The 13,797-nt window shown below is 39.4% G+C and overlaps 1 protein-coding gene across 7 annotated transcripts in view; it reads left to right on the top strand.

The window, feature by feature from the left end:
* The first annotated feature begins 10,825 nt into the window (after positions 1-10,825).
* TMEM156 (transmembrane protein 156) overlaps positions 10,826-13,797 on the top strand; it is a 63,768-nt gene continuing 60,796 nt past the window's right edge. For 5 of the 7 annotated variants that reach the window (XM_054486765.2, XM_054486761.2, XM_054486764.2 and 2 more), the window contains exon 1: positions 10,837-10,990. In XM_054486765.2, the coding sequence (XP_054342740.1) occupies positions 10,903-10,990 (88 nt within the window). In that variant the 5' untranslated portion in view covers positions 10,837-10,902. Of the gene's footprint in view, positions 10,991-13,797 lie in introns of all 7 variants that reach the window. The other 2 variants (XM_054486760.2, XM_054486763.2) reach the window with 2 other exon arrangements.

The raw sequence follows: 13,797 nt of genomic DNA, 5'->3' as shown, positions 1-13,797 counted from the left end.
CCACTGCTTGAATTTTTGGAATTTGGTACTACGTTTCAGCCCTTATTGGATTTTTCAGTGTTTACCTTTGTGTACATTAACAGCAAATGACATTCTTCTCATAGTTTTTTTTTTTTTTTCCCTGCTCATAGTTACTTGTTCAGTTTTGGATTTTTAGTTCAGCATTTTTCTTTCAGGTTTATAATGAGAAAGACTAGAAAAGCATTGCAATCTCATCAGATTACAATTGCGGTAAAAATTCCTGATTTAAGAAATAGGCATTCCTGGCCAGGCGCGGTGACTAAATCCTGTAATCCCAGCACTTTGGGAGGCCAAGGCTGGTGGATCACGAGGTCAGGAGATCCGAGACCATCCTGGCCAACATGGTGAAACCCCGTTTCTACTAAAAATATAAAAATTAGCTGGGTATGGTGGCATGTGCCTGTAATCCCAGCTACTTGGGAGGCCGAGGCAGGGGAATCACTTGAACCAGGGAGGTGGAGACTGCGGTGAGCCAAGATTGTGCCATTGCACTCCAGCCTGGTGACAGAGCGAGACTCCATCTAAAAAAAATGTTAATAATAAGAAAGAAAGAAAGAAAGAGGCATTCTCATACATGATCTTTTTTTTTTCCTGGTGAAATATATTGTTTGTTCTATGCTGAAACCTATTTTATTTACTGATCTGTATTTTCAGCTGATTTGCTCCATCAGCCCAGTAAAAACAATTAAATAAAACATCCCCTGTGATCTGGCTGCCTCCATGGGCTCTCACGCTACTCCCAGACACTGGGATTCCTTCCTCTTCTGCCAGCAGGCCAAGTGCTTGCCCATGCAGTCTTCACATGTTCCTCTGTCTAGCAGGCTCTTAGCTGTTCTCACAGCTAACTCCTTCCTCCATCGTGTCACTTTTCCTGACTATCCATGTAAACCTGTAACCTGCCCCCCAACTCCTCACTTCTCAGCACTGAGCACCACCTGACATATACATCTGTTTGTCTCTGTACTCCCACTGGAATGTAAACTTCATGAGAGCAGAGCTTTGTTTTGTTACTTTTAAATCTCCAGTGCCTATTATTCACCATGTCTGTCATATAGTAGATAATCAACAAATATTTTTGGAATGAATTAATGAATCCAAATAGGAGAGATAGCTCGTATTCCTTTTGTAATGGCCAAACGGCTTTCATGCAATTTATCTTATAACCGAATCATATGACTTAGATGTATTAATAAGGTCTAAAACACAGCCCACATTTACCTTATTTAAAAGTAGAATTTGGCCGGAAGCGGTGGCTCATGTGGGTAATCCCAACATTTTGGGAGTCCCAGGTGAGTGGATCACTTGAGGTCAGGAGCTTGAGACCAGCCTGGGCAACACGGTGAAACCCCACCTCTACCAAAAGTACAAAAATTAGCTGGGCGTGGTGATGGGTGCCTGTAATCTCAGCTACTTGGGAGGCTGAGGCAGGAGGATTGCTTGAACCTGGGTGGGAGAGGTTGCAGTGAACTGAGATTGAGCCACTGCACTCCAGCCTGGGAGACACAGCGAGATTCCATCTCAAAAGAAAAAAAACGTAGAATTTGAAAAGGCGTTTTATCTCTCATTCTGGCAATACTAAGGAACAGGATTTGAAGAAGCATTCACAGCTAAGAATTTATGCTGAGATCTTACAACTTCGCCCATAAATGGATCCATAGAATCAGAGGGAATGATGGATCAATACATGCTGTGAAAGTCTTAATAATTTTCCATGAGAGGAAACACAGCCATAATCAGAAAATTTGACAACTCTACTGATAATTTGATACATGATGTCAGTAGAATGTCTTTTGTGAATGCTTAAATAATTTTAATTGATAATTATGATGATGAGGTTAACAATGTTTTAGTCTGGTTAAAGTGTAATACAAATAGACAGTAAAGAGAACTTAACCCTAGTATGTAAATGCACTTAATAAAGAAACGCTTTGATTTTTCATTTTGTGCTGTGCCTACTGGGTGTGTGGGTGGGGAGGATTAAAAGATTAAACTATGATTATATACAGTATATATGTTCAAAATCTGGATCCCAGGAATGTGATCTTTTTTAGAGGACTTAGGAGTTCTTTTAGTAGTATTTCTGCTCTCCAAGTTCTGACATGAACAGCCTCTGGTGGAATCAGTCTCATTAAAATAGAGAGCTATATAAATATGACGAGATTCATACCCCTGGGAAGCAAATCTCCAAATCAGGAGAGAAAGGTGGCCAAGTAAATCCAACTAAAAGTGTGTCCCCTGAAGTTTACCTTATATTCTCACTCTGGTTTCTCTTGGTCCACCTGTCAGTTTGGCCCAAATACAAAAAAAGAAAAAGAAAAGACAAGAAAGAGAATTTCGTTAGCTTTTTTTTTTTTGAGACAGAGTCTTGCTCTGTTGCTAGACTGGAGTGCAGTGGCATGATCTCGGCTCACTGCAACCTCCACCTCCCGAGTTCAAATGATTCTCCTGCCTCAGCCTCCTGAGTAGCTGGGACTACAGGCCCGCACCACCATGTCCAGCTAACTTTTTGTATTTTAGTAGAGACGGGTTTTCACCATGTTGGCCAGAATGGTCTGGATCTCCTGACCTCGTGATCTGCCCGCCTCGGCCTCCCAAAGTGCTGGGATTACAGCACTTTGCCCACTAAGCCACCACGCCCAGCCTCAGCTCTCTTCACCACAGCTAAACCAATCTAGAATTTCTAAGTGAACTTTGCTAAAATCCAAAGGAGAATAAAAATGAAATTATTACTATATTATGGAAAATATAAGCAACACTGATAACTTTATTCATTTGCTCAGCTTCTCTTCTCAGTTTCCATTCTTCCAGGAACAAACTTCCATCCCCAAGGGGAGATATAAATTTGCAGGCAACCTGCCTATTTTCCTTCCCTCTAGGCTCTCTTTCTTTCTCTGCACAGTCAGGTCATTTTTCTGTCTTACTATTTTTTTTCTTTTTAGACAGGGTCCTGCTGTGTCACCCAGGCTGGAGTGCGGTGGCACGATCCTCCCGCCTCAGCCTCCTGAGTAGCTGGGACTACAAGCCACCATGCCGGCTGATTTTATTTATTTATTTTGTAGAGATGGAGTCTTACTATGTTGCCTAGGCTGGTCTCAAACTCCCAGGCTCAAGTGATCCTCCTCAGCCTCCCAAAGTGTTGAGATTACAGGCATGGGCCATCACGCCTGGCCCACTTTTCTGTCTTTCACATAGCCGCCACAAGCCTGTCCCAATTACAGCCAAGACTAAAAGCCCCACTTGTCCTCTGTCCCCATTCTTCTGGTTAGAGGGACATGGCATAGTCTGGGTCAAACTGCGGGACTATGGTGACTGTCCTAATATATGAGCTACTTCTTCAGGTGAGACTCACTCTTTACACGTGTTGGGAAGGTCATTACCGGCCCACTGTCAGGCCACTCCTTGCAGTCCCCAGAGCATTCCCGAAAGAACTGCCCAACACAGCGTTGGGGACATGGGGAAGGAATGTGCATTCTCTCATGCACGTATTTCCATTCACCCATTCATAAGTAGGTGTCCTATAACCAGGCCATAGTTACTGACTGAATAAAAAGGTCTTTGCAAAAAGACTTTCCATACTTCCTGCCAGTCTCCTTAACCTTTCTAAAATACAAGTTTATTTCTGTTCATCCCTCAGGACCGTGTTTAACATGCTTTAGTGACTCTATTGCTTTAAAGGTAAAGTTCAAACACTTTAGCATTGTTGTAAGGTCCTTTGTAATCTAACCCCTATCTACCTATTTAGCCCTATGTCCATTCTGAACTATTTGCAGCATCGAGAACATATCATTTCTCCCACAGCTGTGCTTTTAAATAAGTTTCCTCCTTCCGAAATACCCTTCTTTCCAATATCTGCTAGCCCTCAAGACTCAGCTCCAGGGTCACCTCCTCTGGCGATCTTTATCCTGAACTTTCCAAGCTGAGCGAGTTGCTTCTTTGTGCCCCCAAAGTACATTGGATGCCCCTTTCATTGTTGCAGTTACTCAATGGGCTGTGAACGTTGGCTTAGTTGTCTATCTCCTTGACTAGCTGAGAGGTCTTTGATGGCAGGCACTCAGAAATATTTCTGAATGAATGAATGAATGAATGAATGAATGAATGAAATCCACCCTCCCCCCTGCCTATGAAGCCTTTACAAACAACAACTTATTTGAGTATGGCCATTTTTCCACTGAGTGTTATAACATATACAGACAGAACCTTTCCTCTATAGTGTTTTACTACGAGTTTCATTAAACTTTAGAAGGTCATTAACTTAGGATTTCAGAAACTTACAAGGACAAGGTTATGAACACAAAGTTCTTGTATTTATTTCCATGCATTGAAAAAATTATTTCATACTTTCATGTATTAAAAAATTATTTCAGCATCTCTATATAATTATTTTACATTTGAAAATAACAGTTGCAAGACTACTAATTGATGTTGATGTTTCATGAGTTAAAAATGTTCCAGGATGGGCCGGGCGCAGTGGCTCACACCTGTAATCCCAGCACTTTGGGAGGCCGAGGTGGGTGGATCATGAGGTCAGGAGATCCAGACCATCCTGACTAACACAGTGAAACCCCTTCTGTACTAAAAATATAAAAAAAAAATTAGCCAGGCGTGGTGGTGGGTGCCTGTAGTCCCAGCTGCTCAGGAGGCTGAGGCAGGAGAGTGGCGTGAACCCAGGAGGCGGAGCTTGCAGTGAGCCAATATCGCGCCACTGCACTCCAGCCTGGGCGATACAGTGAGACTCTGTCTAAAAAAAAAAAAAAGTTCCAGGATGTATCTTTGTATTTGATATATTACTTCCTGATTCACTAACAGAACGGAACTACTCAATCTGACTTCTGTTTTCATGTTGTGAGAGAACAAGTTCATAACCACTATACAAGTTTAAGCATTTAGGTTTGTTACTGTGCTGACAGTTTGTGTATAGAAATCACAAAATATTTACCAAATATTATAAAGAGGGCTACAGCATAGAAAACACTGCTACTTGTTATGAGGGAGAGAATGAATAAAGATGAATCAGACAGACATGTAAACTGTAAAGTTCTTATCAATTATTAAGCTTCTTCTACCTCCATCTTGTTCATCTTTGTAAAAGCACATATCCCTGTATTCACACTTGCATTCTATATTCAGTGACTATACTTAGCACAGAATTCTTGGGGAAAGATTTTAGCTAAGTAACAAGCAGCTGACCTGAAATACACAAACAGTGAGTGAATAGAAGGTGGCACTCTCTGTACACATTTGAAGACATTCAGAGTCAATGGGCTAAGCAATACAAAGAAGGAAGAAAGAAAGAAACAAACAAAAAACAAAACCAAGCATTTCATTCTCCTCTGCTCTATCCCCAAGAAAACCAAGAAATGGTATTACTTAGAGTCAGACGGGCTCTCTTGTTGCAGCCAGTTCTTTTTATCTGAGACTGGATCTATTAGGCCTGATACTTTCAGACTCTGAGCAATTTATTTTACTTTATCTCGTACATATTCAATGGTTGTTATATTTACCATCATGAGGAATGTTTTGGTTATGCTTTCCTGTCTCTTTATGCATGTAATTAACAAGATAATGAATTCTGTGGTTCGGTTGCCAGACTTTGTTCCCAGAGGCTGAAATATACCACAGTGGTTCCAGAATCCATTCCAGGGTGGTTTTCCCTCCTTGCCCCCCCGCTCTGTGAGTATACAGCTGGGCAGACAAGCCTGACTCATAGTTCTTTTGAGGAAAGAGGCTCCAACAGGTTCTTTCCTGTCTAAGCTGCAATCTCAGTGCAGGGGGTTTTGTTAGTGAAAACAAACTGCCTTTCCAGCCACAGGTGATTGGGGTCAGGACACTATGGGCCAAGCAGCCCTGTGTGGGCTGGGCATGAGAAGGCCAGCCACGTCTCAGCACATGATGAAACCCCATCTCTACTAAAAATACAAAAATTAGCCAGGCGTGGTGGCGCATGCCTGTAATCCCAGCTACTCCGGAGGCTGAGGCAGGAGAATCGCCTGAACCTGGAAAGCGGAGGTTGCAGGGAGCTGAGATCACGCTCACTGCAACAAGAGCGAAACTCCGTCTCAAAAAAACAGAATAATAATGATAAAAAAGAAATGCACTGAGTGAACAAAGATAAGGCAGCTCAGTGACCCACAGCCTGGGGTCTGAGCAGTGCTGAGCAACTTTTCCGGTTCTCTGAGGGGCTGACTGTGCTTCCAGGTCAGCCTGGCTGACTCAACCTGGCTGCTGAAGGGGTGACCTCCTGTGTGCACTCATGTCATGGAGTTCTTTGCAGCAACCTTGCCTGTTGGCCTGCTCAGAGGTTCTCTCTGGATTTCTGCTCTATTAAGTTCAAGCTCCAGCCCAGGGGAGAGCTGCCAGCCTCAGAGACACCACAGCCCCTTTCTTAATTATCTGTTTCTAAAATAGCAAACAGGCTATGTGAGTGGAGAGAGACGGAATTATGTTTATTAAATTATAATTTATATACAGTAAATGATGTACATCCTTTTTTAGGGTACAGTTCTAGAATTTTGACTAACACACAGTTGTATAATCACCACCATAATCAAGATATAGAACATTTCCATCACCCTAAAAATTCCCTTATGTCCCTTTGTCATTAACCCTTCCCTCTGTCTCCAGCCTCTGGCAACCACTGATCTATTTTCTGTCTCTGTAGTTTTGCTTTTTCCCAAGTGTTGTATTAATGACAAGGCCTTCATTAACATCCTTATTTAAACCAACATGTGCCCTGCCCAACTTTCTGCTGGCACATCTCACCCTTATACTTTGCCCGATTTTTTTTCAGAACACCAACATTAACTGAAAATAAATTATTATTTACTTAATTACTCTCTCTCATTGGAATGTACACTCTCACTAGAATGTGAGCACAAGAACCTTGCCTGCTTGCTGCTAGATCTCCAGGGTTCAGGACGCTGCCTGGTGTCTTGTAAGTGTGTTCAGTAAATATTTTTTGAATGAACCACAAAATAAATGAGGATACTGGAATTTCCAGGGACCCTCTCCATACTCAGGTAGACCTTGTTAAAAAGAGATTATTTTTCCCCACAAAAATGTGTTAATCTAAGAATTGCTATGTTGCCAAAGTAGATGATTATCTGCCAATATCACAATTAGGAGTAATTAGGGGCCAGGTGCGGTGGCTCACGCCTGTAATCCCAGCATTTTGGGAGGCTGAGTGGATCACTTGAGCCTAGGAGTTTGAGACCAGCCTGGCCAACATGGCGAAACCCCTTCTTTAAAATACAAATACAAATACAAAATAAATACAAAATAAAAAATACAAAAATTAGCTGGGCCTGGTGATGTGTGCCTGTAGTCTCAGCTACTCAGGAAGCTGAGCTGGGAGGATTGCTTGAGCCCAGGAGGTCGAGGCTGCAGTGAACCTTGCTTGTGCCACTGCACTCCAGCCTGGGCAAAAGAGCGAGACCCTGTCTCAAAAATAAAAAAAAAGAAAAGAAAAATAAGTAATCAGGCTGATCCAGGTTATGGATTGTCTTTTAAGTTTACTTTCTGGGTGATTCAGTTACCTAGAATAGAACTGGCCTGAAGTAACTAAAATGGAAATAATAATAGTAACTATTTCATAAGGTGGTTACAACAATTAAATGCTACAAATTGGGTTCAGTGTTTACTGCTCAGGTGATGGGTGCACCAAAGTTTCACAAATCACCACTAAAGAACTTACTCATATAACCTGTTCCCCAGAAATCTATGGAAATAAAAAATAATTTTTTTAAATGACCTAATATAAGTGAAGCGTTTCATGCGGTGGTTCTCAGCTGGGAGCTATTTTGTCGCCCCAGGGACATCTGGCAATATCTGGAAACTTTTTTTTCTTTTGTTTGTCAAAACTGGGGCGGGGAGGCCAGGTGTGGTATTCATGCCTATAATCTCAGCGCTTTGGGAGGTTGAGGTGGGATGATTGCTTGAGGCCAGGGGTTGGAGACCAGCCTGGGTAACATAGTAAGGCCCCATCTCTACAAAAATTTAAAATTAGCCAAGCCCGGTGGCACGTGCTTATCATCCCAGCTACTCAGGAGGCTGAGGTGGGAGGATTGCTTGGGCCTGGGAGTTTGAGGCTACAGCGAGCCGTGATCATGCCAGTGCACTCCAGCATAAGTTATAGAGACCTTGTCTCTTAATTTTGTTTTTTTATTAAAAAAATAAAAACTAGGGTGGAGAGGGCTGCTACTGGAACCAGCTGTTGAACATCCTACAATGTACAGGGTATCCCCCACAACACAGAATGACCTGTCCCAAAATATCAATAGTGCCACCAGTGAGAAACCCTGGGTTCGTGTAGTCATCAGGCACATAGTAAAAACTGTATTGGTGTTTGCTAGGATTATTATTTTATAAGTGGCCCTTCTTGACAAATGTTCCCACACAGCCTGACAGTGGAGGTATAATGGAGTGTTGGGTTGAGAGCTAGGATTGACACCTAGCTTTACCTTTTATTACCTATGTGACTTTTGAGCCCTTACTTGACTTCGCTATACCCCATATTCTTTGTCTATCCAATTGGAATAACAGCAACTCCCTCAGAGAGTTGCTGGGGAATTGGATAAAATAATTCATACAAAACATTCAACACTGCAGTAGCACATAGTAAATGTTCAATAAATGCCATCGATTGTTGCTGCTGTTGTCAATCCAATAAAGACCTTTCCACAGAATATAGTGAAGGGATAGAGAACAGTTTCAACTAGGAAAAAAAATTACTCATATAAAGTATATACAAGTGTATATTTCATATATTAATAAATATGTAGAAGTTAAATTTAAACTTATCCTTTTTAAGGCTGCTATTTATAATTTTCTAAAAAGTATATTGCTTTTGCTTTCCTAGGGTAGAGCACCTCCTTGATATAAAAGATCCTCTCAATTTTAAACATTTGTATCTAACACAGAATGCATAATTATTTAATTAAGACGTTTGGTCTTGATTAGAAATATAAACACATTAAAGTATTTTTGAGAACCTGGATCTCAGATATGAAATGTAAGACTTAGGAAAATTAAACACTAGTGTAGTAGTAACAACCTCTTGTGTTTTAGATTTGTTAATCTCTTATTCCTTCATTGAAATAGAAAGGAGAAGCTTGCAGTGGGTAAGTAATTGCAGATTTGTAGCCATTTCTAGCAGTTCCTAGAATCCCCTTTATAATCTAATATTTGTGTTTTTAAAAAAATAATCTAATATTTGTAAAAGTGCTTTGGAAATTGTAAAACAAAACTATGGAGATGTGGGCCATTAGTATTATCATCAACCCTAACAGGATGTTAGAGAGTCAGATGTTGCCACTTCAAGGGAGATGACCAAGTTTTGATGCATTTCAGGAAGCCAAAATCAGGCTGCAAGTAAACTTTGTATTTAAGAATAAATGAGACCGGGCTTAGTGGCTCACACCTGTAATCCCAGCACTTTGGGAGGCTGAGGTGGGCAGATCACGAGGTCAACAGATCGAGACCATACTGGCTAACACGGTGAAACCCTGTCTTTACTAAAGATACAAAAAATTAGCTGGGTGTGGTGGTGTGTGCCTGTAGTCTCAGCTACTCAGGAGGCTGAGGCAGGAGGATCGCTTGGATCTGGGAGGCGGAGGTTGCAGTGAGCCAAGATTGCGCCACTGCACTCCAGCCTGGAGACAGATTGAGACTCTGTTTCAAAAAACAAAAAACAAAAAGAAAAGAATAAGTGATTAATTGATAAACTATGCATTATTTCGTGTAATATTAGAAATACAATGAAGAACTGTGTTTCTCTGCATAAAACTTTTAGATACGTATTTTATAATCTGTTACAAAATAGTTGGGTGGAAAAACTCCCACCATATACAAAATGAAAAGGCAAATGACAACCTGGGAAAAATGTTTGCAAAACATTTGCAAAGATTTCATATTCCCAATAGAGAAAAAAGTCTTATAGATCAACAGGAAGGATATAAATGCTGCAATAAAAGATATGAACATGCAATTAACAAAAGAAATTCAAAGTGCCAGCAAATATTAAAAATGTTTGGAATTACTATCGACCAAAGAAATGCAAATTAAACAATACTTTTTTTTCCTTTTAAATTGGCAATGGTTAAAATGTTTCTATCTTCTAGATGTACTATTTTCTGAACACCAGAATTCAGCACAGCACCTGGCACCAAACAGGATCGACAATCATTTAATAAGTAAATGAATGAGTGATGTCCATGCAACCTAGACATGACTGACATTCACCCTTTTATTTCTTTCTCTCTTGAGAAGGGATCTCACTCTGTCACCCAGGCTGGAGTGCAGTGGCCTGTCGTGGCTCACTGCAGTCTCAAATTTCTGGGTTCAAGTGATCCTCAGCTTCCTGAGTAGCTGGGACTGCAGGAGTGCACCACCACACCTAGCTATATTAAAATTATTTTTGTAGAGAGGAGGTCTTGCTCTGTTGACCAGTCTGGACTCAAACTCCTGACCTCAAGTGATCCTTCTGCCTTGGCCTCCCAAAGTGCTGGGATTACAGACGTAAGCCACTTCGCCCAGCCCACCATTTTATTTTTGTGAGTATACTGTGGGTTTATGTTTATAAATTGGGTGGGGAGAAGATCCCCTTGCTTCTTGAGATCATTTATTTACCTTTCTTGCTTAGAAAGGTAAATAAATGGTTTGAAAGTGCTTATTGGAGGGTAGTTTTTTTTTTTTTTAATGGAAAGTGACTCAAAAGTGAAGTCTCAGTTCAAGACCTTTTTTTTTTTTTTAAGTCTTACTCAAAAGGAAGTGAGTATGAGGTGAATTGCATTAACCTAAAGTACTGTGCAGAGATGAAACTTAAAGCAGGAAGCAACATACCATGAATGTACTGCAAGGGAACACATTTGTGTCATGTGAAGAGACATGACAAAAACAGCCCTCCTTAAATTATTTGTGGCAATAGTTATCACATTCATTTTAATTTTGCCGGAATATTTCAAGACACCGAAAGGTGAGTATATAATTGTAATCTAGCTTTCCTTTCTTAATTTTAAAAAATTAGTGTCAGCTAGTGGTTACAGAAAAGATCCTCTTTCTGGACACATGCTGCGTAGGCTGAAGTTCTAGATCTGAAAAATTAATAAAATAAAACAAGATTGCAATTTTAGTTGACTGTTATATAGTACAGTAAACCTAATTCATAGTACTTAATTATCATAGCTTACCTAAAAATGAAAATATTTAAAATCTGTAGTCTAGATTTCAGACATTGAGATTACAATAATTGCATCATGATTTTGCTCTTTGAAACTCTTTCTTCAAAATAGATTTTTTTTTTTTTTTTTTTTTTGAGATGGAGTCTCACTCTGTCGCTCAGACTGGAATGCAATGGCCTAATCTTGGCTCACTGCAACCTCCGTCTGCCGGATTCAAGCAATTCTCCTGCCTCAGCCTCTTGAGTAGCTGGGATTACAGGTGCCCACCACCACACCTGGCTAATTTTTGTATTTTTAGTAGAGACACGCTTTCACCACGTTGGCCAGGCTGGTCTTGAACTCCTGACCTTGTGATCCACCCACCTCGGCCTCCCAAAATGCTGAGATTACAGGCTTGTACCACTGTGCCTGGCCCAAAGCTGCTTTGAGTATGCTTTTACATTTTGGAATTCTTTAATGAAGAAAGTGATATTTATTGTGTTAAAAATGCTAGAATTCCCTTTACTACAACTATTTCACACAGATAATTTACGGTCACCTTTTAACAAGAAAAAGCATTTATATATTTTGAAAATACAATTAAAATAAGGTGAGTGGAAATTTAAACAGGTGTGTGTATGTATTTGTAACTGGAGAAAAATGGAACAAAATTAACTTTGTGAACATTTCAGAAAATTGTGGTATAATTGCTGGAACCTAGATTAGGAAAATAAATAGGTATAAATTTAAACTATTTTGATATGTTAGCAAAGGACTTGAAAATTTATTAATGTGAGTGTTCGGATGGTAATTGTGCTCCCTAGCATTTAATAAGAAGAAGAGGGGAAAAGAAAAGGCTGTATTCTATCATTAAATAGTCTTTATATGAATTTGATTAAAATCAGAGAAAAACTCATATCTGATGATTTGCTGCAATGAATATTTATTGTTGCATATATGTAATGCTAAATAGCCAGATAAAAATATTTTTGCTAATTATATTTGATGACATATTTCAGTGATTATTTGATGTTGCATTTACATGATGCTAAGTAGCGAGTTAAAAATATTTTTGCTAAATAAACACTATGACTACAATTTGGTTTTCTGGCATTATGTTACTTAGATGAAGCAATCATAGCACATATTTTCAGTGCTTGATTCCACTGGGTGAAAATGTGTTATAAAGAGAATAATTAGAATAAAGATAATCTATTTTTAAGATATTGTGGGCTGAGAGTAAGCTCATTTAATAGTTATCCGGAGTAGGTTCTATCTATCTTGCTAGCTAGCTAGCTATCTACACCTAGCACCTCTTAAAAATCAGGTTGGATCTAATAAAAACCAGGTAATCATCCCAAAAATGACTTAATTAACTATTGGTTAGTATTTTATGAGAACTGGTACTACAGGAGCGTGTTAAAGGTTTTCATTTTGGGGCAGACACGTAGTTCTTTTAGTTTTTGTTTCTCAAAGTGAGAAGCATGGCCTTCTGGGGCAGTGGTGAGCAGAAGGAAGATAGATGAAGCACAGAGAAATTCTTAGTGGGGGACAGATGGGAGCCCCTTCTATTGGTGGGTAGAAGAAAGAGCTCTTATAAAATCCATCTTAGCCAAACTTCCTTGGCCTAATAGTAATGTGTCAGTTCTTCTTCATCTTGTCAATAATCAGCCATCATTTATAATGATGTTTGTTCTCTTGCTTTCAAAACTGGTTACATCAGCTCCCAATACTACCTTTACTGCCTTCCCAAACTTAAAATAGCTGTTTCTCTTCTCCTGGTCCAAGAACAGCATAGATATTACTCCAAACTCTTTCTGGGTTGATGGATTTTTTTTTTTTTTCTAAAGACACAGGGTCTTCCTATGTTACCTAGGCTGACTCCTGGGCTCAAGCAATCCTCCTGCCTCAGTCCCCAAGCAGCTGGGACTACAGGCACATACCACCACACTCAGGTGGATTTATTGGGGAATTTTGTTTCAAAGGAACCCTACTTGGGGCCAACAAACAAAAATGTTCAAAAACCACTGTCTTCTTTTACATTATTTAGTGGTAGAAGGAATTTTGCACAGAGCTGCCATAAACAAAAAGTTGATTACTAGGCAAAATGTTATACACATGTAATTGTGTAATAATAATAAAATAATAATAATAAAAACCATTATATTTTAATAATGGTCTATGGATCACCAGGAACATCTTTTTAAAGCCTCATTTAATATAGTCCCATATTGATTAAATGAAGAAAACTTGGACATCATTGTCTTGGTTTTTAAAAATTAGTTCTTAATCACAATAATAGTTGACCTATGAAATGAGTTAAATTGACAACTAATACTAAATAAAATAGCTGGTAAAATTATTTGATGGTAAGCTAGGAGTGTTCTCGAAGTGCTACAATTAACCTTGTGAAATTCACCTGCCTACTCTTACTCCATTAGTTTCTTGTCCTTTTTTCTCCCATTTTTTCTCGTGTTCTATTCACTTTAATTTCTAAGATAAATATTATAAAATAATTTTTACTTATAAATTATTCACTGATACCCTGTCTTTAACATGTCAAATGAATTCAAAAGGAATCTTAATGAGGAATAATATACTCATGAGGTTTAATAGATTTGAT

This window comes from Pongo pygmaeus, chromosome 3, assembly GCF_028885625.2.
Source record: "Pongo pygmaeus isolate AG05252 chromosome 3, NHGRI_mPonPyg2-v2.0_pri, whole genome shotgun sequence".
NCBI classification, from domain to species: domain Eukaryota; kingdom Metazoa; phylum Chordata; class Mammalia; order Primates; family Hominidae; genus Pongo; species Pongo pygmaeus.
This window is presented reverse-complemented; position numbering and strand designations above follow the sequence as displayed.